The sequence below is a fragment of the Ursus americanus genome, chromosome 19, assembly GCF_024610735.1.
Source record: "Ursus americanus isolate L20-20 chromosome 19, mUrsAme1.1.p, whole genome shotgun sequence".
Taxonomy (NCBI): domain Eukaryota; kingdom Metazoa; phylum Chordata; class Mammalia; order Carnivora; family Ursidae; genus Ursus; species Ursus americanus.
In genome coordinates this window covers 37,776,330-37,801,072 of record NC_142145.1, presented here as the reverse complement: position 1 = coordinate 37,801,072, position 24,743 = coordinate 37,776,330, and the positions used below count along the sequence as shown (strand labels likewise).

The 24,743-nt window shown below is 36.3% G+C and overlaps 1 protein-coding gene across 1 annotated transcript in view; it reads right to left on the bottom strand.

Moving 5' to 3' along the window:
* CCDC178 (coiled-coil domain containing 178) overlaps positions 1-24,743 on the bottom strand; it is a 372,754-nt gene that overhangs the window by 255,758 nt on the left and 92,253 nt on the right. Inside the window, exon 12 of the mRNA XM_087869978.1 lies at positions 3,724-3,907. Coding sequence (XP_087726104.1) covers positions 3,724-3,907 — 184 coding nt within the window. The remainder of the gene's footprint in view (positions 1-3,723; positions 3,908-24,743) is intronic.

Below are 24,743 nucleotides of genomic sequence, written 5' to 3'. Positions count from 1 at the left end.
GTAGAGAATACTTTAAAAACGGGGTGGGGGGGCGGGCAAAGAACTTAAAACACAACTCACCAAATAAGATATACAATGTCAAATAAGCATATGAAAAGATGCTATACATAATGTGTCATCAGGGGAATGAAATATCACTACATGGCTATTACAATGGCCAAAATCCTGATCACTGACAACATCAACTATTGGCAAGGATTTGGAATAACAGAAACTCTCATGCACTGCTGGTAGGAATGCAAAATGTTACAGTAACTTTGTAAGGCACTCTGGCAGTTTCTTACAAAACTAAATATATACTAATTATAAGATCCAGCCATCATGCTCCTTCATTCATACCCACAGGAGATGAAATTTTACGTCCGCATAAAAACCTGTACATGGATACTTATAGTGGCTTTATTTATAGCTGCCAAAACTTGGAAGAAACCAAGATGCTCTTCAGGAGGTGAATGCATGAATAAACTGTGGCAGCACAGATATAGAATATTATTCAGTGCTAAAAAGAAATGAGCTATCAAGTAATGAAAAGACATGAAGGAACCTTGAATGCATACTAGTAAGTGAAAGAATCTAATCTGACAAGGCTATATACTGTATGATTCCAACTATATGATATTTTGGAAAAGGCAAAACTATGGAGACAGTAAAATACCAGTGGTTGCCATAGATGCCATCAGTGGAAGAAAGGATGAACAGGTGGAGCACCAAGGATCTCTAGGGCAGTGAAAATACTCTGTATAGATACTACTATGATGGATACATATCATTATATATTTGTTCAAAATCTAGTACACAACAACACCCAGAGCGAACTGTGATGTAAACTGTAAATTTTGGGATAATTATGATTATCCAATGTAGGCTCATCCTTGGTAAAAAAATGTCCCATTCTGGTGGGGGATGTTTGACAATGGTGGAGGCTATGCATGTGTGGGGGCCAGAGGTATATGGGAAATCTCTATATCTTCTCTCAATTTTCTGGGGACCCTAATAATTCCCCCAAAAATAAAGTCTAAAAGGTGATCCTAATATGGTTTTTTTGAAATTTTGAGCCTGAATGAATTTTTGGTTGGAGTATATATCTCCTTAGCGTCTGACTGACTAGTTTATACCAACTCCAGCATTAGAGAACCTCGTCCCCAAATTCTACACAGCTACCTGAAAACTATGCTACTTTGGGCAAGCCATTTCATCCCAAAATGAACATACTAATAACCCCTTCACAGTATTATGAACACTGAATTAATTAATATGTATAAAGAGTCTAGCCTATAGTAGGTTTGCAGAAAACTGTCTTCCTTTCTACTTCCTTTCTTCTTTTCTACTAAGTTTCCACTTAGTTCTAGTACTATGATTTTAACCCAGAACCAGAGAGGCCTGATGTTCTTCTTTTCCACCAAAATTCTAGTACGTTCAAACAAAAAAACCCTCCAAATTCCTGCAGCTTGCACAAAAGCCTTCTATTTAAATGTTGAGAAACACTTAATATCTGAAAAAAGCTTTCAAGATTTTTCTTGTTACAATATTACATTCTTTAGACAACACTGAATGATTTTCTGTTCCTTCCATCAATACCATAATTGAATACATATTACCCTTTTATTGATTTATCTCCCATCCCTGTGGATAATTTTATCCTGGGACTTGGCTAACCGTGTCTTTTCTGAATAGGTCAGTTACCGGGATTGAAGGTATAAAAAAATTGGGACAAGTCATCTGTAATAGCTGGAAAATTCCAGAAACTGCTAAATATCTTGATTGTTCAGGGTTGATTCTAGTCTAAGACTGCCTAAATCTTACTCGGCATTGTACGGGTACATTAATTTGAGGAAATGTAACTCAGAAATTCTACCTCTAAGGTTTCAAAAGGTTATTTCTCAAAGCTAGCTCAGATACGGTAATGCTATAATTTGTAGAAAACATGAATTAAGGGCAGAATCCACAAATATACAAAGTTACCTGCAAGAAAAACATGATGCCAAGACTCAAAAAATTATATACATTTTTAGTCAATGAGAGACAGTGGGGTCATTATAAAGGCAAAACTGCAAACCTGAATTACTCCAAACCTGAATTATCTAAGGACTATCTTAGATATCTAGAAATTTATTTTTAATTCATTACCACTCTGACACAGATATACATGGGTACATCAAAGAAATGTAATGCCCTATATATTCAGCTCAGAGATTAGTGGAAGTGTTTAGCAACGGGGAATTATTTCCTAAAACACCTAATTTCTTTCTGTTGCTTCTTTCTGTGTCTCAGCTACTAAACAGTAGGGAAAGGACCTGATTAACAATTTCTTCAATTTTGCTTGAATAAAACCAGGGGGACACTTACACTTTGCCTTAGGTTGGTAAAGCAAGAACAATAGAGTTATATCAAATTTGCGCTCAACCTATAAATTGTATTTAATGGCATCAGGAAAACTTAGAAAAAAAATAATCAATTCAATATAGCATCTTTCTTAATAGATGAGTGCCTTGGGCCAGTGAAACCATGTAGCTGAAGAATTAAAGGCAGGTTGTGACAGCTATGAGATAAATATGTGAACAAAGGTTTCCTGTCAGTTGAAAAAATTAAGAAATATTGTTAAGTGGCCAAATCAGTGGTTGATGTCTTCACCGATATCCTCAATGGAAAAAAAATTAATTATAGGCCATAGAGAAACCCAGACTAGTGAAAAATTGAAGAAAATTATAAACAACATCTATAGTGTTATTACACATGCTAAACCATATGTATAATCACATGCTTTATATTTTTAAAATAACTTTGAGGTTAATTTTTACTATACACAGTTTCTATCATACTAATTTTGGAACATATATGGCATAAAAAACCCATTGAATAACCCATGGGAAGGGACAGAAGTACAATACACCAAGACCAGCTGGGTTCAATGTAGGAACAAAATCCGAGTCTCTCAGGTATAGAAACATTTATTGGAAGACAATCTAAGTGTTCTAAATTTAGAAAGCACAGGAGAAAGTCTTCACTGAATAAAGTGCTATTACAAGGCTTGAACACAGAACACAGATTCTATATTTTACAAATAATTGTACGATAATAAGTATTCAATAAGTAACTGCCAAAGATGGGAGGAGTGTAAGTATGATGTGTGATGGACAGAAGTAGCCTGTTACAGTGGTCCCTTATGTGTGGCAAAATGGAGTTGACTTTCCTAGTGCCTATACCAAATGGCAGGGAGTGGCTATTCATCATATTTCTCACTTAGGAATAGATTTCAGGCCTATGAGCAGTTGTTTCGTGGAAACACTGTGGTCTACTAAGCATTGCTTGGTGCTCAGGAATCCAGTAACTTGCAGGCCTGACGTAGGTAATCCCCTTCTTCTGTTAGTAAACTGGAAGGGTACTTCCCAGCAATCCTTCTTCGTACCATAGGCAGGAACTATTATACATGAGATACACAGGATGAGTTTAAAGCAAGCACCGTTCCTCTGGTGATCCAGGTAATTTAAGGTTAGTAATAGCAAAGAGCAGATGTTAAGTGTTGATTAGCTACACTGAGCCCCATTCCTCTTCTATTCATGCTGGGCCTCTGAAGAGAAATGATTTTATTCAGATTTACTAGAAGGAGTAATTATTTTATAAGGCTATTACAGCTTAAATTAAAGTCAAACTATCATCAACAAATCAATAAAACTGAGGTTAATAACTGTTTTTTACAATTAAGTAGAACACAAAGATACAAACCTTGAATTTTCTTCTCACTTCTGCTATTTTCTCTTCTAATTCCTCTGTTTTAAATTTGGTTAGGTGGAAAACAGCACCAAGATGATAAGCTTCTTTGTATAACTGTTTAAGAAATTCATCATTTTTTGACCTTAGTTTCAACAAAGATTGGATTTCAGACTCAAAATCTGATTTTTTCCTTATGCTGTGAAAAAAAAAGATTCATATGATTATTCCAAGAGATTATGCATTGAGGCAAATATATTTAATAATCAGAAAAAGGAACAAGGTGATGTTTTATGTTGCCAAAAATATAAAATAACCAGATACTTAACTAAAACTTGAATACAAAGAATATGACCCAAAATTCTATTTATTTTCCTCCTTTTTCTGCTGGCTACTCTTAATTGTCAAGCTGTGCTCAACCTCAGAAGGATATCAATAAGAAAGGGCTGGGGACCTCAAATGCTCAGCTTTCAGAGCATTCATTCCTTCTCTATCAATCCATCCCTTCTATATATAACATTACTAATAAGAATAATCAAATATGAGAAAAATGAGGTCCATGAAAAAGAGAAACAAAACTTAACAGAAGAAAACTAGTAACAAAACCAAAGCTTTCAAAAAGAAAACCAGGGGCACCTGGGTGGCTCAGTTGGTTAAGCATCTGCCTTCAGCTCAGGTCATGATCCCAGGGTCCTGGGATCAAGCCCCCACATTGGGCTCCCTGCTTAGTGGGGAGTCTGCTTCTCCCTCTCCCTCTGCTCCTCCCTGCCGTTCATGCTTTCTCTCTCAAATAAATAAATAAAATCTTTAAAAAACAAACAAACTAAAAAACCAAAAAGAAAACCAATAGCTAAGGACAAAGAGTTAATAGAGGGAAAAAGTAAGACATTAGGTTGGATACCACCTTTTTCCAGATACATACCATTGAGGCATACAAGATAAGAAGACAATACAAATAAGACATAGCTACATTCACAAATGAGGTAACCATTTCTATAGAATAGAAATAAAACTAGAAAGGAAAGCAAAAGTGGAGGAGAATCAGCAAAAAACTAGCTGAAGGTACGTGTTACCTGGGCAAGGTTCACTGCATCACAGTAGCGGTTTGTATCAATTGCACTTGTTTGTGAAAGAACCAATTTACTGATGAAGGCTATAGGTTTATAGAAAGCTAGGAACTACAGCATTGGGAAGAAAAGACCCAGAGACCAAAAACTCAACCAATGGGTAAAGAAGAAATAAAAAAAAAAAAAAAATTGAAACACAACATACAAAAAGCGGTTCTAAAAGGGAAATTGATAATAATAAGTGCCTACTTTAAGAAAAAAGACAGATCTCAAACCACCTAACTTTACACCACAAAGAACTAGAAAAGTAAGAACAAACTAAACCCAAAGTTAGAAGAAAAGAAATGAAAACAATCAGAGCAGAAACAAGTGCAATAAACCAAAAGCTATAGAAAAGATCACCAACAACAAAAATTTTTTTTAATATATAAAAACTGACAAACCTTTACATTAAAAAGAGAGAGAGAGAAAGAAAACTCAAATAAATAAAATCAGAAATGAAAGGGCTACCTTACAACTGATAACATAGAAATACAAATGACCAAAGAAACTATTATGAACAATTATATGCCAACAAATTGGATACTCCAGAGATGCATTCCTAGAAACACACAATCTACCAAGATTTAATCGTGAAAAAAATAGACAATCTGAACAAATCACCAGTGAACAGGAAAACAGATCCAGTAATCAAAAACTCCTGGGGGGGTAATCAGAAGGGGGAATGAAACATGAGAGACTATGGACTATGAGAAACAAACTGAGGGCTACAGAGGGGAGGGGGGTGGGGGAATGGGATAGACCAGTGATGGGTAGTAAGGAGGGCACATATTGCATGGTGCACTGGGTGTTATACACAACTAATGAATCATCGAGCCTTACATCGAAAACCGGGGATGTACTGTATGGTGACTAAAATAATATAATAAAAAATCATTATTAAAAAAAAAAACAAAAAAAAAAAACTCCTAATTAAAAAAAGACCCAACCTGATGGCTTTACTGGTGAATTCTACCAAACATTTAAGAGGAATTAATGCCTATTGTCATCACAAACTCTTCTAAAAAATTTAAGAGGAAGGAAAGCTACCGAACTCAATTTTTATAAGGCCAATATTACTTTGATACCAAACCCAGACAAGGAGATTATAAGAAAAGAAAATTACAGGCCAATATCTCTGATCAATATAGATGCAAAAATCTTTAACAAAATCCTAGAAATCCGAACTCAACAACAAGTTAATAGGATCATACATCATGATCAAGTGGGCTTTATCTCTGGGATGCTAGGATGGTTCAAATATGCAAATCAGTAAATGTGATACACCACTTTAGTGGAATTAAGGTTAAAAATATGATCATGTCAATAGAAGCAGAAAAGCATTTGACAAAATTCAACATTCATTTATGATAAAACTCTCAAAATATTGTATATAGAGGGAATATATTCCAATATAATAAAGACTGTGTATGACAAGCCCACAGTTAACATCACACTCAGTATAAAAAGCTGAAGATTTTTCCTCTAAGATCAGGAACAAGTCAAAGGTGTCCACTCTTACCATATCTTTTCTACACAGTAATGGAAATCTTAGAGCATTTAAGGAAGAAAAAGAAGTAAAATGTAACCAAATCAGAAAGGAATAGTTAAAGTTTTCTGTTTGCAGATGACATGATCCTATATAGAGAGAACCCTAAAAAACTCCACCAAAAAACTGTTAGAACTAATACATAAATTCAATAAAGTTACAGAATACAAAAATCTGCTGCATTTCTATATACTATCAATGAACTATCTGAAAACAATAAAACAATCTCATTTATAATAGCATCAAAAAATAATAAAATATGTAGGAATAAATTTAAGACTATGAAAGATCTATACACTGACACTGTATATAAGACATTGATGAAAGAAATTGAGGAAGACAAAGATATGGAAAGATATCCTGTGTTTATGGATTAGAATATTTAATAATGTTAAAATGTCTATACTACTCAAAGCAATCAAGAGAGTCAATGAATCTCTATTAAAATTCCAGTGGCAGGAGAGGAGGAGTTAAGATGACGGAGGAGTAGGGGGTCCCTTTTTTCAGCTGGTCCCCTGAGTCGAGCTGGATAGGTACCAGACCATCCTGAAAACCCAGGGAATCAGCATGAGACACAGGAAGATACATCTGGATCTCTACAAATTAACGTCTCCAGAGCTGAGTATTAAGATACAAAGCGGGGAGCCATGAATCCGCGCACAGATATCAGAAGATAAACGGAAGGGGGGGAGCCGCCGCTCTCGGGTGCCAGGAAGCAGTAGCCACCCGCACTGGGGAGCTGCCAGACTCGTGGATCGGCACCCGCCGAGAGAGCAGACTGAGACCGTGAGCCTGGGAAAGAGCGAGCGGCCAGACTGAAATCCAGAGTTCCTGAGCACTCACTGGAACCGGATTAAACCCGGGAGCTCGGGAGTGGGGGCACGACCTGACTGAAAACCGGCGCTCCAGAGTGCACACGAACCACACTGAAAAAGAGAGCTCAGGAGCGCGCAGAACCGGGGGAGGCTGGCAGTGTTAGAAACACAAAGGACAGAGACGTGCCTGCCCTGGAAGTCAGGGCTGGGACACCAGCTGTGGGGTGCACAACACAGGACGCTGCAACGTTTTTAGCAGCACCGACAGAAACAGAGTTAAAGAGGCCAAGAGAGCTCAGTGGAGAGCGGCCTGCGATCTCTGTTCTGAGACAGAGGATAGGATTTGGCCACTGCTGCTCTGACTCTCAGAAGAGCAACAGAAAACCACCAGGGAAAGCCACCAGAGAACAAAAGCACGGAATACCAGCTCACGTTGTGCCAATCCCCATCCTCCCTCGCAGGGGACGGGGTGACACTACCCAAACAGGGTTGCCTGAGTATCAGTGCAGCAGGCCCCTCCCCCAGAAGGCAGTCTGAAAAATCAAGAAGCCAACATCCCTAAGGTCCCTATAAAACAAGTGCACAGTGCCTGGTGCCTGGTCAATAATTTGGGCTCTGGACAACCCCGCAACCTCTCCTAATCAGAATGACGACGAGGAGAAATACTCCCAGCAAAGAAAAGATAAAGACTCTGTGGCCTCTGCCACAACACTGATGGATATGGATATAACCAAATTATCAGAAATGGAGTTCAGAGTAACATGGTCAAGATGATGTGTAGACTTGAAAAAAATATTAACGAAAATATTAACGAGAATATAGAATCTCTAAGGGCGGAAATGAGAGTGAATCTGGCAGAAACTAAAAATGCTATGAATCAAATGCAGACAAACTAGATGCTCTGATGGCCAGGGTAAATGAGGCAGAAGAACGAATTAGTGAACTGGAGGATGGGATGGTAGAAGAGAAAGCTAAAACAGAAACTTGGCTCAAAAAAATCCAATCTCAGGAATGTAGGTTACAGGAGATTACTGACTCAATGAAACGTTCCAATGTCAGAATCATCAGCGTCCCTGAGGGGGTGGAGAAAGAGAGAGGTCTACAAGAGATATTTGAACAAATTATACCTGAAAACTTCCCTAATCTAGCAAAGGAAACAAGCTTTCATGTCCACGAGGCAGAGAGGACCCCTCCCAAGTTCAACCACGACAAACCTACGCCACGTCACGTCATAGTGCAACTCGCAAATATTAGATGCAAGGATAAAGTACTAAAAGCAGCCATGGCGAAGAAATTTCTCACCTACAAAGGCAAAAATATCAGAATTACGTCAGACCTGTCTACACAGACCTGGAATGAGAGGAAGGTTTGGCAGGGATGTTTAAAGCTCTATCCGAGAAAAAGATGCAGCCAAGGATCCTTTATCCAGAAAGGCTGTCATTCAGAAATGATGGAGGGATAAGGACCTTGCATGATCACCAGACACTGATCAAATTTGTAACCACGAAACCAGCCCTACAGGAGATATTAAGGGGGTTCTATAAAAGTAAAAAGGCCCAAGAGTGATACAGAACAGAAAGTTACAATCTATAGAAACAAGGACTTTACAGGCAACATAACATCATTAAAATCATATCTCTCAATAATCACTCTCAATGTGAATGGCTTAAATGCTCCCATAAAACACCACGGGGTTGCAGATTAGATAAAAAGACATGACCCATCCATTTGCTGTCTACAAGAGACTCATCTTAAACCTAAAGATACATCCAGACTGAAAGTGAAGGGATGGAAAACCATCTTTCAAGCCAATGGACAAAAGAAAGCTGGGGTAGCAATTCTCATATCAGACATATTGGATTTTAAACTAGAGACTATAGTTAGAGATACAGAAGGACACTAAATTATTCTTAAAGGATGTATCCAACAAGTGGATATGACAATTATAAATATCTATGCCCCCAACAGAGGAACAGGAAGATACACAAGCCAACTCTTAACCAGAATAAAGAGACATATAGGTAAAAATACGTTAATAGTAGGGTACCTCAACACTCCACTACCAGCTATAGACAGATCACCTAAGCAGAAAATCAACAAAGAAACAAGAGCTTTGAATGATATACTGGACCAGATGGACCTCATAGATATATACAGAACACTGCACTCTAGAACAACAGAATACTCATTCTTTTCAAATGCACATGGAACACTCTCCAGAATAGATCATGTTCTGGGTCACAAAACAGGTCCCAACCGTTACCAAAACACTGAAATTATTCCCTGCATATTCTCAGACCACAATGCTTTGAAAATGGAACTCAATCACAAGGAAAAATTTGGAAGAAACTCAAACACTTGGAAACTAAGAACCATCCTGCTCAAGAATGATTCAAAAACCAGGAAATCAAAAATCAATTTAAACAATTTATGGAGACCAACGAGAATGAAAACACAACAGTTGAAAACCTATGGGACACTGCAAAGGCAGTCCTATGGGGAAAATACATAGCCATCCAAACCTCACTCAAAAGAATAGAAAAATCTGGGGCGCCTGGGTGGCACAGCGGTCAAGCGCCTGCCTTCAGCTCAGGGCGTGATCCTGGCATTATAGGATTGAGTCCCACATCAGGCTCTTCCGCTATGAGCCTGCTTCTTCCTCTCCCACTCCCCCTGCTTGTGTTCCCTCTCTCACTGGCTGTCTCTATCTCTGTCGAATAAATAAATAAAATCTTTAAAAAAAAAAAAAGAATAGAAAAATCTAAAATGCAGTTTTTATATTCTCACCTCAAGAAGCTGGAACAGCAATAGAAGAACAGGCCTAATCCACGCACGAGAAAGCAGTTGATCAAGATTAGAGCAGAGATCAATGAATTGGAAACCAGGAGCACAGTAGAGCAAATCAACAGAACTAGAAGCTGGATCTTTGAAAGAATAAAGAAAATAGATAAGCCACTGGCAAGACTTATCCAAAAGAATAGAGAAAGGACCCAAATTAATAAAATTATGAATGAAAAGGGAGAGGTCACAACCAACACCAAGGAAATAGGAAAGATCATTAGAAACTTTTATCAACAGCTTTATGCCAATAAATTAAGCAACGTGGAAGAGATGGAGGCCTTCCTGGAAACCTATAAACTACTAAGATTGAAACAGGAAGAAGTTGATTTTTTAAACAGACCAATTAATTATGAAGAGACTGAAGCAGTGATTAAAAACCTTCCAAAAAACAAAACTCCAGGGCCTGATGGATTCCCCAGAGAATTCTACCAAACATTCAAAGAAGAAATAATACCTATTCTCCTAAAGCTGTTTCAAAAAATAGAAAGAGAAGGAAAACTACTAAACTCATTCTATGAGGCCAATGTTACCTTGATCCCCAAACCAGGCACAGACCCCATCAAAAAGGACAATTATAGACCGATATCCGTGGTTAATATGGACGCCAAAATTCTTGACAAGATGCTAGCTAATAGGATCCAACAGTACATTAAAAGGATTATCCATCATGACCAAGTGGGATTCATCCCTGGGATGCAAGGGTAGTTCAACATTTGCAAATCGAACAGTGTGATAGATCATATCAACAAGAAAAGAGTCAAGAATCATATGATCCTCTCAATAGATGCAGAAAAAGCATTTGACAAAATACACCATCCTTTCCTGATTAAAGCCTTTCAGAGTATAGAGATAGAGGGTACATTCCTCAATCTCATAAAAACCATCTATGAAAAGCCTACAGCAAATATCATTCTCAATGGGGAAAAGCTGGAAGCCTTTCCCTGAAGATCAGGAGCATGACAAGGATGCCCACTCTTGCCATTATTATTCAACATAGTACTAGAAATCCTTGCAGCAGAAATCAGACAACAAAAAGGGATAAAAGGTATCCAAATTGGCAAAGAAGAAGTCAAACTGTCTCTCTTCACAGATGACATGATACTCTATATGGAAAACCCAAAAGAAGCTACCCCCAAACTACTAGAAGTTATAGAGCAATTCAATAATGTGGGGGGATACAAAATCAATGCTCAGAAATCAGTTGCATTTCTATACATGCACAATGAGACCGAAGAAAGAGAAATTAGGGAATCCATCCCGTTTACAAAAGCACCAAAAATCATACATTATCTCGGAATTAACTTAACCAGAGAGGGAAAGGATCTATATTCTAGAAACTACAAATCACTCTTGAAAGACATTGAAGAAGACACAAAAAGATGGAAAAATATTCCATGAGCATGGGTCGGAAGAATTAACATAGTTAAAATGTCCATGCTATCCAGAGCAATCTACACTTTCAATGCCATCCCAATCAAAATGCCAATGACATTTTTCAAAGAACTGGAACAAACCGCCCTTAAATTTGTGGGGAACCAGAAAAGGCCCCGAATCGCCTAGGAACTGTTGAAAAGGAAAAATAAAGCTGGGGGCATCACAATGCCAGATTTCAAGTTGTACTACAAAGCTGTGATCACAAAGACAGCATGGTACTGGCACAAAAGCAGACACATAGACCAATGGAACAGAATAGAGAACCCAGAAATGGACCCTCGGATCTTTGAACAACTAATCTTTGATAAAGTGGTAAAAAACATCTGGTGGAAAAAAGACAGTCTCTTCAATAAATGGTGCTGGGAAAATTGGACAGCTACATGCAAAAGAATGAAACTTGACCACTCTCTCACACCATACACAAAGATAAACTCCACATGGATGAAAGACCTCGATGTGAGACAGGAATCCATCAAAATCCTAGAGCAGAGCATAGGCAGCAACCTCTTTGACATCGGCCACAGCAACCTTTTTCATGACACATCTCCAAAGGCAAGAGAAACAGAAGAAAAAATGAACTTGTGGGACTTTATCAAGATAAAAAGCTTCTGCACAGCCAAGGAAACAGTCAAAAAAACTAAGAGGCAGCCCACAGAATGGGAGAAGATATTTGCGAATGACACAAGATAAAAGACTGGTATCCAAGATCTACAAAGAACTTCTCAAACTCAATAGACAAGAAACAAATAAGGAAATCAAAAAATGGGCAGAAGACACGAACAGACACTTTTCCAATGAAGACATACAAATGGCAAACAGACACATGAAAAAATGTTCAATCATTAGCTATCAGGGAAATTCAAATCAAAACCATATTGAGATACCACCTTACGCCAGTTAGGATGGCAAAAATTGAAAAGGCAGGCAACAACAAAAGTTGGAGAGGATGTGGAGAAAGGGGATCCCTCCTACATTGTTGGTGGGAATGCAAGTTGGTACAGCCACTTTGGAAAACAGTGTGGAAGTCCTTTAAAAAGTTAAAAATTGAGCTATCCTACAATCCAGCAATTTCATTACTGGGTGTTTACCCCAAAGATAGAGACATAGTGAAGAGAAGGGCCATATGAACCCCACTGTTCATAGTAGCATTGTCCACAATAGTAAATCGTGGAAGGACCCGAGATGCCCTTCAACAGATGACTGGATTAAGAAGATGTAGTCCATATATGCAATGGAATATTACTCAGCCATCAAAAAGAACAATTTCTCAACATTTGCAGCAACATGGATGGGACTGGAGGAGATAATGCTAAGTGAAATAAGTCAAGCAGAATAAGACAATTCTCATATGGTTTCACTCATTTATGGAACATAAGAAGTAGGAAGATCGGTAGGAGAAGAAAGGGAAGGAGAAGGGGGTGGTAAACAGAAGGGGGAATGAAGCATGAGAGACTATGGACTCTGGGAAACAAACTGAGGGCTTCAGAGGGGAGGTGGGTGGGTGAATGGGATAGGCTGGTGATGGGTATTAAGGAGGGCATGTATTGCATGGTGCACTGGGTGTTGTATGCAAGTAATGAATCATGGAACATAATATAATAAAAAAATAAATAAATAAAATGAAAAATAAAAATAAAATTCCAATGGCGCGGCGCCTGGGTGGCTCAGTCATTAAGCGTCTGCCTTCAGCTCAGGGTGTGATCCTAGGGTCCTCAGATCAAATCCTGCATTGGGCTCCCTGATCCACAGGAAGCCTGCTTCTTCCTCTCCCACTCCCCCTGCTTGTGTTCCCTCTCTCGCTGGCTGTCTCTCCCTCTCTGTTAAATAAATAAATAAAATCTTTAAGAAAAAATAAATAAGTAAATAAAAAATAAAATTCCAGAGGCATTTTTCACAGATATAGAAAAAAAGAATCCTAATTTGCACCAAGCCACAAAAGACCCCAAATAGCCAAAGCAATCTGGAAAAAGAAGAACAAAGCCGGAGGAATCACGCTTCCTTACTCAAAAGATATTGTAAAGCTATAGTAATCAAAGCAATATGATACTGGCATAAAAAAACAGACACATATACCAATAAAACAGAATAAAGAGCCCAGAAACAAACTTTTAACAAGAATGCCAGCAACACACAATGGGGAAAGAGCCATCTCTTCAATAAATGGTGTTGGGAAAACTGGACAGCCGCGCGCAAAAGAATGAAATTGGCTGAACCCCTCTCTTACACCACTTACAAAAATTAAATTGAAATGGATTAAGGAATTAAATTCAAGAACTAAAACTACAAAACTCTTAGAAGAAACATAGGGAAGACTCTCTTTGACATTGGTCTTGGCAATTTTTTTTTTTACACATATGACACCAAAAGCACAAGAAACAAAGTAAAAAAATCAGGTGGGACTGTGTCAAATTAAAAAGCTTTTGTACAGCAAACAAAACAAACAAACAAAACCAAAAAAGAAAAAAACCTCAATAATTTAAAAAGCCAACCTACTTAATGAGAGAAAATATATTTCAAACCATTTATGTGATAATCTCTAATGTGATAAGACGTTAATACCTTAAGTGAAAGTACTTTTAAATTAATAAGAAAAAATGATTTTGGATCTAGAATATGACGCTTTGAGATAATCCTTGTTTGAATGGATTGAATAGAAAACAAAATGTGAGTTCATGGAAACAGAAATGTGCACTTAAGATTTGCTATAAGGAATAGAAGGGCAGAGATGGGAGGCCAGGCTCTATTTTATCTTGTGTTTGCTTCTTTTCTAAGATGAGCAATACTATGCAATGTTCATATGCTATTAGAGAGAAATAATGATAATTCATGGGAAAGAGGAGATAATTGTAGTTGCAAAGCCCCTAAATGTGTAAGAGTAAATGGCATCCAGGGTTGCCTGAGTGGCTCAGTTGCTTAAGTGTTTGCCTTTGGCTCAGATCATGATGCCAAGGTCTTAGAATCACTTTTCCCTTTCCCTCTGCATGCCTCCCAACTCTGCTCATGCTCTTTCTCTCAAATAAATTAATAAAATCTTTTTTAAAAAAAGAGTAAATGGCATCCACTTGGCAAGTGTGTGGGTGATGGGAACCCCTATGTAAGAGCTGCTTCCATTATTATATATTAATAGAGAGGAACACAGAGTATGTAAAGACAGATGCAAATAGGCTAGCAAGAGAAAGAGGTAATTTTCATTTGATTGCATCTACGTTCTCTATTAATTATTAGGGAAGATAATTAGCTTTAAGAATGAGGGTGATGTGGGTATTAGGAAGGAAGACAGTGATAAGACATGAGATAGTTGTTAGAAAAATTGAATTGTCTAAAAATTTCTTGGTAGTGATGAATGTCACTTGAGATTTATAGTCATAGAAATTAAGTTCTGCTCAGCAGCAAATTTATTGCAGTACTAATGGAGCTTAAATATGAGGGCCTCTAACTGACCCCAACCCCTTATAAAGTCCTTTGAGTATCTCTAATAGTGTTTTCAAATGGTCATATATTTTTTATACAGTTTGTAAAAATAAGATATTTTAACCAAAATTTATTAAGACTATTTTCTTTTTCTGACATAATTTATCCTTGTCAAGTGGCATTGAATTGGTTGGGGGAATTCTATATTCATAACCTTGTATTCTTCATGAAGAGATCTCACATTCTATAACACCTAGGGCCCTACTAATTTTTTATATCCTACCCTCTTGTCCTTTAGGGACCACCAAAACAGGATCCACCCAAGGTGAGATTAATTAACGTAACTGTGTTTTACTTTAGCCACATTCGGCTATTCGGATCCTGCTTCAGTTCAATGATAGGGCTTTCCAAGTCACAGAAATAAAATTTGAATGTTATTTAAATGAACACTTATTTTTGTCAGATATTAACTAGGTTCTGTAAAAAAAGAAGGAAGGACAAAAAGGTGGGACATAAAAAATTAGTAGGGATAATAGACGGGTTATCTTGAAGGGTCAAATACTTGTTGGAGTGAGAGTAATAGTAGAGTACAAGTAAGCTGGAAAGAGAGGTGTCAGTTGTGAGAGAATGGATTCTTAAAATTGAGACCAGGAGGTGACTTCATTAATGGAATTGATAAGATGTAAGGGTAAAACTGTAAGAGAAGGTGGTTGGTATGAGATGGAAGAAAAGAGTGTTGGGAATATGGAGGTCTAAAAATTGAGAATCCAAGTCTTGCATGTACTGAATACACACCAAATTCAGGTTTTGGTTGCCTCTGCAGAGAGACTGAGAGAGAATAGGGAATGGGAAGAGCAATTTATTTGTAATATTTTAATTCCTTAAAAAATGTCTCAAATAGGCTAAAATATTGGTGAGTAGTTAATTTTGAATGCAGCATATAGCATTTTCTCTTTCAATAGCTGAAAAAAATAAAAATAAAAGCAATATAGTTTAAGAACATTCAATGAAAAGTGTGCTGGTAAATGCTGAAAAAGTCATATTGTATACTCCTGTGAAGTACCTCAAATTAATAGGCTGGTAAGATATAGCTAAGCGAGTATGAAAAAAACAGTACGCTGTGGATTCATTCTAAGTATCCCAGGCTATTTAACAACTTCAATAATATTCTAATTGCTATCTCTACAAATAAATCACTATCCTGTTAACTCTTGATAAACACATTTCATAAAATATACCAGTATGTCTTTATGGTGTTCAATAGCTTTTTTGCTCATTTCCCTCGATTATCAACCCCATCTTTGGATCACTGCAGTTACAATGACATTGTCTTGCTTGAGGTACAGTAGAGCATTAGGAGTAGATATTTTGCAGAGCTTGAAAGTAAGAAAATGGCTATTCAGAAATTCAAACCACACAGTTAAGTTCAAGCAAACTAAATACAAATTAATCAATTTCAAATCATCTTAAACAAGTTCATTTTCCTTGACTTAGGTTACTGAAGCCTGCCTATCATGGGAATAAGCAATCAAGTGAAGTTGCTTGCTCAAGTCAAATGTCCCAAATATAAAAGGTCCATTTCTAAAGGATGCTGGCTTATCTGAAAGACAAAATTACTAATTATACATTATACTATAAGGTAAAAAATCATGTATCATTATCATCACCAAAAGGTCTTGCAAATATTTGTATGCACAGAGTCAAGGACAAAGTCTGTTAAGAAATATGACATCTATCTTTCAATGTTGCCATTTTTAAAATGAACTATATATGAACAGTAGATCATATACTGAATTAACTATGTAATTTATTCAAATAGTGTGACAGTTGGAAATGGCATCAAATAGTGAGATGATACTCTAGTGGAATCTTAGAATATATGTATCAGTCAAAATTTGGGGAATTTTCATGAGGGCATTCAAAAGATGTACGAGTATCAGTGATTTGCTTAAAAAGTTGTTATTATTATTTTTAGACCCAAGGAAAAAAGAAGTTGGGATTAAGGGGAAGGTGATTCAGGCAAATGGAAGAAAAAGAAAAAATGAAGGAAAGAGTGAGAACAGAGCTCTTTTGAGAAAGCAATGGGTATAGCCAAATAGAGATGGAGAATTAAATAAATAGGCTTTTGATTTTTTTTTTTTTTTTGGAAGTAGTAAGTGTCATGTCCATAGTCTGCTATAACATGTCAGAGATAGGAATCAAGACTTGCCAGTAGAGAAAGAGAGGCAGTATTTCTGAGAAAGAACATAAATTTTGGATTCAGATACACCCAGAATCAAATTCTAATTGTTCTTTATGTAATATGGAGGGATGGTTTCATATACAATTTCCTTATCTGTAAAATTTACTTAACGGTATCTACCATTAAGGTTGTTATAAAGATTAGGTTTAAATACATTGAGAATAATATATACACTGTACTTATGCACATTGAGTAACATACACAAATGATTTAACATGTGTTAAATCAACAAAAAAACAAAGTATTTTGTTAATCAGAAAGTATTAACAGCATGGATCTTTATTACGGTGCCAACTGGTTTAATGAAATGGGAGATAATGAGAGAAAGAAGACAAATAAAAAAGGCAAATAATCATTAATATTACTTTGGAGAAAAATGAGATCACAGGTGACATCAGAACAAACATATAGCAGAAAGAATCGGAGCACAGAGATACTGAAGCAAAAAAAGAAATAAGGATAACAAATTTTTATATTCAGCTTTCATTAGCTCATTATGTGATTTATTTAACACCTACTGAGAAGAACACAAGCATACAGACACACACAAACACACACAATGCCTTAAAGCAAGGAGCTTAGCTGAGAGGAAACATAAACAAACCACCAGTAACTGTACACACTGTGACAAGTCCTGGGCAAAAAGTATATTGAATCAGAGGAGGGTTAGTTAAATGAATACTTATGAGCATTGACTGCATACCAAGTGCTATGCTAGGTGACTGGGATACAAAAATGAATTAAAACAAAACTTCACAATTTATATCCTCATGAAGGAAAAAAGACTCACAAAATAACAGATCTTGGTGCAATCCTAAGTACAACAGAAAAAAACAGAAGTACTTAATAACCACCTTGTTTTGGGGATAGGGGAAAATTACCAACAAGGAAAGCATCTGGGAAGAGTTAATGTCTGATCTATCGTATGAATGATCAATTAATCATATATATATATATGATTATATATATGATCAATTAATCATATATATGTGATTATGTATATTATATATATATTATAAAAGAGGAAAAGGAGGAGGGGAAAGAAAAGGAAGGGAATTTCAATCAGATAAATACCACAGGCAAAGATTAAAGCTTAAAACAATGTATTTTTGGATCTATTAGCATTTTAATAGATCAGAACATTGAGATCATGGAAACGAGTGCTACCAGAGGAGTCTGAAGTTGTACAAGTAACAGATTGAGGTGTCAGCTAACAGTCTGGGAGCTTAGACTTTATGCTATAGTAGGTAGGGAGACTCTGAAACTTCTAAGATGTTGTAAGTAAGTAACATTTCATCCTTTGTAGATAATTGCAAGGGTAATACTGTATATGCTGGATCCGAGGACTCAAACTTGGAGTAAGGTGGACTAGTGGGAAGCCTATTTTAATATTTCAATTAAAAGACAACTAGGGCATGATTTATTTCACTGGTAATGAAAATGGACAGAAAGAAAAGCACCATTTAAAAGACAGACTTAAAGAAGTTGGTAAAATGTTGGCTGTAAGCAGGTTGAGAGGCATATAGGATGATGCCTGAAACAAGTAACTTGATGGGTAATGGTGTCAAGATGTGATGTTGGGGGAGAGAGTAGATAGTCAAAATGATACTATCAGGAGAAAGAAAGATGTGGATAGAGATTAAAAAGTAAAGAAAAGTATGACATATGTTAAGATAATGAGTAGATAAAATCTGGAATCGAAAGTAGACCAAGGATTTAAATGGGCTATAGTTAGCACCCTGAGCTAATCTATTAGAGACAGGCAGAGATAAACGAGCCGCTGTAGCATTTCTAGAGAGATTACCTTCAGAGAGTTAAAGGGAGAACCAAGGGAATCTCAAAAAGGGATAGCATCAGAGAGGGCACAGACACAAATGCGTGGTTCACATGGAGGAAAAAAGACATCCAGTAACACTAAAAGCATCCAGTGGATTTAGAAAGGGAGATGTTTGTTGTTGTTTTTAACTTCAGTGAGATTAATTTTGGTGGCACGGGAGTTTCAAAAGCCAGACTGCTGTGTGTCAAAAAAGTGATTAAAAGTCAAGCAATTACTGTTAATAATCTAGCAAATATTGCTAGTTATGTGACTATTTTAATGGGAATATAAGGGAAATACTGTGTGATTGACAAAAATACAACTAGAACGAACACAAGGCTTTCATTTTAGCTTGGAAGAGGGTTAATAATGAATATAGGCTGAAAGAAAAAAGTAATGAAGATGTCAGACATAGAAGTGATAAGAATAAAACTATGTCCTGAACAGGGCAAAAGGGATTTAAGACCAAGAGCAGAGAAAGAGGTGTTGGCCTTAAAGAGGAAGTACCATTTACCACTCAAATGTAAAGAGTCAGGAAAGTGGTTCACAGATGTTATCACAGTGGAATAGATTTGTTTGATAAAATGTATCATGTCTTCAACTTTTCCTTCCAGTATGAGTAACCTGTGGTATAAAGAAAATTAAAGTTTCCTTTCTGAGTTTATCTTGTTTGGGATTATTGTGATGCCTGAATCTAAGGATTCACACTTTAAAGAATTATGGACTGTTATCTGCCATTGTCTTTTTGAATATTGCTTTCCCATTTTCTCATTTATTTCTCACTATCTTCTCCATAATTCTTAGTATTTCCTCCATATGTTTTGTCTCTTTTGCTCTCTGTGCTGCATTCTGGTTTCTCTCCATGTTTCCAAGTGTACGGATTCTTTCCCCTCCCAGCTGCTTTGTTATTTAATAATAAAATCTTTAATCAAAACGAATCCAGTTTTTAGCTCTGCAAGTTTTGGTGAGTTCTTTTTCAAACCTCCCTGAACTGTTTTGATAGTGTTCTATTAGTTTGTTTTGTTCCCTTTAACAATTTTAACTTACTCAGGCAGAGTTATTTTAATACTATCATTTGAAATTATTGGGGGTATAAATATGCTGCTGATTATTTCTGCTAACTCTCATTCATGTTGGAATTTTGTGAGCTCATCTTTAAAAGCTTTACTTTATCTCAGAAAGTCTTGTGTGGCCTCAGCCAATTTATTTTTCTAGAGAATATTTATCAAAGTAAGATAATTTCTTAAAGTGGTAATTTCTTGTTTGAGACCACCTAGATGGTATATATAAAGGAAAATATCAAACAATTGTGACAAAAAGGCAGACTGTTCTCACTTGTTTTTCCCTACCCAGGTTCCAGGCTTAGGCAAACACACTTTCTTGTCTCTGCCTTTGTTGTGAGTATATTTTTTTCTGCTCTACCCATTCAAATGCCTTTACTTTACCCAGCTCCCTTACTTGTTCAGATTCATAGCCCATGGCCTATATTCTGAAGACACTAAAATTTAACTACCTTGTTTGCCAAGATCAGCAAAGTTACTCTACAATTCTTATTTTCAGAGCAGCCAAATATCAACTAAAATTTTAACTTGAGGTTGTTCAGTTTTCTTTGCATTAGTCCCTGAGGATTTCCTTTACTTTCCCATAACCACGACATGGCATTTAAAGAATGTGTATCCTATTTATGCTCCATTTATAAGTGTCTTACATTCTCTGATATCAACATTGCAGGAAATGTAAATTCTCATGACTCTTTAATCTACATATTTTTTAGACATTTCACCCTGTCCTTTTAATTTTATGACTCAAAATTTTTGCCTTCCTCACCTCTGTGCTATAGACCTATGTACCTGATTTTTACTTTTCATTTCCATTTGAATAGTTAATTAGAATCTGAAGTTTAATATGGCCCAAAGAGACATAATTATATCTTCTCCAAAATCCTCCTCACACTTTCCTCAAGCCATTGTTACCTCAGGAAACAGCTGGAGGACCATTTTTTCCCTCACATTTTATATTCCATCTATCAAAAGATCTAGTTGGCACTTCCTCTGAAATATATCTGAAATCAGCTATTACCATTTTTATTGGGAAAAAACCTTGATCTATGGCATCATTATAATTTTTCTGAATTACAAAAAAAGCTGTCATCCTTCCTATATCCACTAAAGTCCATCCTTCACTAAGCTGCCCAACAGATCTTTCTAAAATAAAATGTAAGATACTTTAAATGCATTCAATGTTTTCATCTATATTCTTTTATCACAGCCCACTTAAGGGGTTGCAGTATCTGGGCCCTGTCTGCTTGCCAACATTTGTCTCTTTAAATTACTCTACCCACATACAATTTTCCGGAAACACTGACCTCCACTCTGTTTCTAGAACACATAGGATCTTTATCCATCACAGGGCTTTTGCACGTTCCATTCCTTTTACTTGACAACTTCTTCCTCAGATCAGCTCAAAGGTAGCATGTCTTCTTCATTCACGTCTCCATTCAAATGTTACACCTTAGAGACAGGTGTTCCTAAAGGTCCTTGCTAAAGCAGAGCTCCCAAACCTTCCCTGGCCTTGTAACTCAAGCACATTTTCCAATTTTTTCTTTCTCACAAAAGTATCAGTAACTGAATTTTTAAAAAATAATCATTTCACATGTTTATTATCTATTTTGGAGAATGTAAATTTAAATGATATCCCTAGTGCTTAAACAGCATTTCATATCAAGCAAGTGTTCAGGACACACAAACACACACACACATGCACAAACATATACACTCACAAACATACATTCGATATTTAGGTTTATATTTTCTTTTTTTTTTTTTTTAACATTTTATTTATTTGACAGAGAGAAAGAGACCACAAGCAGGGGGAGCAGCAGGCAGAGGGAGAAGCAGGCTCCCCGCTGAGCAGGAAGCCAGACCTGGGACTCTATCCCAGGACTCTGGGATCAAGACCCCAGCTGAAGGCAGCTACTTAACCAAATGAGCCACCCAGGCACCCAGGTCTACATTTTCTTTAAGTATAAACCTTGATTATAAAGTTCATTATAAGCATAAAGTTATAATATTAGTCTACTGACCATAATTGTTAGATTATAAAATCACTGCACAGAGTAAAAATAAAGATACATGAAACTATTTCTGATGTTAACCATGAGATAATAAAAACAACTGACCTTTATATTATTTTCTGTATCTCTTATAATGTATAGTGTATAACAAATGAATTTTTCTATCAAAAATGCCATTCAACAAATATTTAATGCACATCAACAATGTGTCTGTAGATTAGTGACTAGATTAGTCCTTGAGGATTCAATAACAAGTGAAAATACAGATAGGTCCTATCTGTAAGCATTTATAAAGCAGTAGGTGTGCAGCCATGCAAAAAGTATACATTTTATCTTTTTTTATTTTATGTGTAAACTATCACCAAGGCTATCCTATTTCTAAGAGGAAAAATAACTAAATAAATTTGAGATCGTACAGAAGGCAGAATACTTCTGGAAAACCACAGAAATGAATGGGGGAAAGAAATCACAGGTAATAAGTCACTAACGGCTAAAAAGAGCTGCAACTCCAGAATTTTTTGCTAGCTAAAGCCATTCCTGCCTTTCTAATCATACTTATTAGGCTGCTAATAAAGTTTAGCTTCTATAATAATTATTACCTTGGGGGTTCATTGAAAGCAGGAACTTTCCCTTTTATATATATATAGAAACTTTATGCATGTAATATGAATTCAATAATAGATTAATAAATTACTGAATGTATTTTTTGTTGGACTGAATTAACAATTTATGTAATTTAATGTCTGTTTTTAAACATAACATTTTATTGAAGTAGAACTTTTATAAAAAAGAGTATGCAAATCAAAGAATACAGCTTATTACATTTCACTGTTGAATGGACCAGTAATGCTTTCATTCAGACAGAAAAAACTGAACACTGTCAGCAGAAACTCCTATGAGTGCTCTCCCGTGACTGCCATCCAACAGGAGCTGCAATCCTGATGTCTACCACCACCATGAAAATGTGTTAGTTTTTGAAGTGGATCATATTGTATATACTACTTTTGTGTCTTCTTTTGCTCAATATTATGATTATGAGATTCACCCAGGTTGTTCTATGTAGCTGAATTCTGTTCATTTGGCTCTTGATTTTGGCTCAGGTCATGATCTCAGGGTTGTGAGATCAAGCTCCATGTTGGGCTCTGTACTGGGCATGGGGCCTGCTTGGCATTCTCTCTCACCTTTTCCCTCTGCTCCCTATCACTTGCTCTATATCAAGAGAAAAATTTAAAATCTTATTTCCTACCAACTACTGTTAGTATCTAGTAATGTTTCAGTTATCTAGCTATCTATATTTTGGCCAACACTACACAGTTTAATGATTGTTTAATCTTTTTCTTGTTTAAATAGATCATAGAGCTGTTTATGGTTACTTTTGCCTGATATCATTTTATTAAATTATAAAACAATATTACATTAGGAGTTTAGTTATAATCACAATAGAAATTTTGATTTATTTGATTAGAATTTGATTTTTTCCCATGTTGAATATTAAAAAATTTTACATACTTCTACATTTACTCATTTTAAAAATATATTGTTTCAAGGTGCGCCTGGGTGGCACAGCGGTTAAGCGTCTGCCTTCGGCTCAGGGCGTGATCCCGGCGTTCCGGGATCGAGCCCCACATCAGGCTCCTCTGCTGGGAGCCTGCTTCTTCCTCTCCCACTCCCCCTGCTTGTGTTCCCTCTCTCGCTGGCTGGCTGTCTCTGTCAAATAAATAAATAAAATCTTTAAAAATATACATATATATATAGTTTCAAGACTTACTATAAAGCTATAGCAATCAAGACAGTGGGGGTTATTAGTGAAAGAACAGACAAATATGTCAATGCAACAGAATAGAGAGCCCAAAAATAGACCCACAGAGACAGTCAAATGATCTTTGACAAAGAAGCAAAGGCAATACAGTGGAGCAAAGATCACCTTTTCAACAAACGGTGTTGGAACAACTGGACATCCATATACAAAAAAAAAGAAGCTGGCACAGACCTTAACCTTTCATAAAAATTAACTCAAAATGCATCATAGACCTAAATGTAAAATGCAAACTATAAAATCCCTGAAGATAACATAAAAGAAAAACTAGATGAGCTTGGGTATGGCAATGATCTTTTAGATACAAGGCACAATCCAGGAAAGAAATAATTGATAAGCTGGACTTCATTAAAATTAAAACCTTTGGCTCTGTGAAACCCAAGGTCAAAAAATTGAGAAGATAAGCCACAAACTGAGAGAAAATATTTGTAAAAGATATATCTGGTAAAGACGTGTTATCCAAAGCTACAAAATACTCTAAAAAGTCAACAGTAAGGAAAAAAAATTAAAAAACAGGCAGGTCAAAGACCTTAATGAACACCTCATCAAAGAAGACAAGTATACGAACAATATCAAATAAGTACATGAAAATATGCTTCACATTATATGTCATTAGGGAAATGCAAATCAAAACAATAATAAAGTATCACTACACACCTATTACAATGGCCAAAATCCAGAACAATACCAAATGCTGGTGAGGATGTGGATCAACACGAACTTTCATTCATTGCTATTGGGAATGCAAAATAATACCGCCTGTTTGGAAGACAGTATGGCAGTTTCCTACAAAACTAAACATATTCTTTTTTTTTTTCTTTTTTTAAAGATTTTATTTATTTATTTGACACAGAGACAGCCAGTGAGAGAGAGACAAGCAGGGGGAATGGGAGAGGAAGAAGCAGGCTCCCAGCAGAGGAGCCTGATGTGGG